General features: G+C 50.9%; 1 protein-coding gene across 1 annotated transcript in view; it reads left to right on the top strand.

The window, feature by feature from the left end:
- Positions 1-1,498, top strand: part of LOC110336928 (C-type lectin domain family 4 member G-like) — a 5,152-nt gene extending 3,654 nt beyond the window's left edge. Inside the window, exons 2-4 of the mRNA XM_021219666.2 lie at positions 27-175; positions 282-397; positions 1,036-1,498. Of these exons, the coding sequence (XP_021075325.1) occupies positions 27-175; positions 282-397; positions 1,036-1,174 (404 nt within the window). The 3' untranslated portion in view covers positions 1,175-1,498. The remainder of the gene's footprint in view (positions 1-26; positions 176-281; positions 398-1,035) is intronic.
- The last annotated feature ends 6 nt before the right edge of the window (positions 1,499-1,504 follow it).

Genomic DNA, 1,504 nt, shown 5'->3' with positions numbered 1-1,504 from the left:
TCTCTCTGACACTCCCCGCCCAACAGGCTCCTGTGAGCAGTGCCCACCATCATGGCTACCCTTCCAAGGTTCCTGCTACTATTTCTCCGAGAAGCAGGCCNTATGGGACACAGCACAAGGCTACTGTGGAGGCCAAGGTGCCCATCTGGCGATTGTCAGGGGCCTGAACGAGCAGGTGCTCAACTTTGGAAAAGGAGATGCAGGGTTTGCCCGAGCTGGTGTGGCCCAGGATGTTTGGCAGACTTGGCCAACTGGATGTGTCTGCCCCCCCTCCCTTCCAGAGCTTCCTGAGTCAGCACACACGTGGCCGGGGCTATTGGTTGGGTCTGAGGGCAGTTCGCCACCTCAACAAGATTCAAGGCTACCAGTGGGTGGATGGAGCCTCACTCACCTTCAGGTAAGGAGAAGGCCCCAAGAGAAATTTGAAGAGGGTTGAGTTAGACCCTGTGGAAAATGCTTTCGGATATCTCAAGACTAAATTCCTGAGAGAGGATTGTTGTTGATGTTTCGGTGCATATGTCACTGCACACGTCCATTCATGCCCATGCAAAGACGAGGGGGAAANNCTGGGTAGTCTAGTCCATCATTCCTTACCTTATTCCATTAAGACAGGCTCTCTCGGTGAACCTGGATCTAGGCTGACTAACAGCCAGAAAACCTCAGAGGCTCTCCCTGTCTCCAAACCTTACCCTGCTTGGGTTACAAAGACTTGCACAACCATACGCAGATTTTTTTTTATGTGACTACTTGGGATTTGAACTCGGGTCTTTGTGTTTATACCACAAGCATTCTTTTCCACTGAGAAATATCCCCAGCCCCTGAACTGACGTTTAAAGAATGGATATGCTAGACNCTGGGAAATAACTAAGGGTTAAATTCCGGGTCCGTACAAACGTACGCTGCAGGTATAAACTCAAAGTAGGCATTCAGAATGTCTACAGCAGAGCCCAGCAACAAGCAAGCAAGGCCTGGGAAAGGGAGTTTGACCCTAGGTCTATCCTCAATCCCAGTAACACTCCCACTGAACCACCACAGCCACTGGAACTCTGGAGAGCCCAATGATTCCAGAGGGCATGAGGACTGTGTCATGATGCTGCACTCGGGGCTGTGGAATGACGCACCGTGTACCAGTGAGAGAGATGGCTGGATCTGTGAGAAGAGGAGCAACTGCTGACCAACCAAGCCCAGCGCCCAGCACCATGCCCATTACCTCGGGGTGAATCCAAAGGGTGGCTCCTATTCCCTGAGCCCACTATTAAAGCTAGTTTTTTCTAATGCACCGTTAATAAGAGCCACTCAGCCTGACCAGTGCATGCTTTAGTGACCCCAGCTCTAACTCACAAGACAGCCTAAACCTTCCATCTAATCTGTCAGTCTCAAAATCACTGCTCTAAAACCCTGATCGTCCGATCCCCTGCCTGTTTCCTAGACACGGTGTTGGCGTTGTTCCATCTTCCAGCATTCCCCTATTTTACCCTCTGACTTGGAGCTTTCTTCACACACA

Source organism: Mus pahari, chromosome 19, assembly GCF_900095145.1.
Source record: "Mus pahari chromosome 19, PAHARI_EIJ_v1.1, whole genome shotgun sequence".
NCBI lineage: Eukaryota > Metazoa > Chordata > Mammalia > Rodentia > Muridae > Mus > Mus pahari.
Note: the sequence above shows the minus strand (reverse complement) of the source record. Positions and strands in the feature narration are given on the sequence as shown.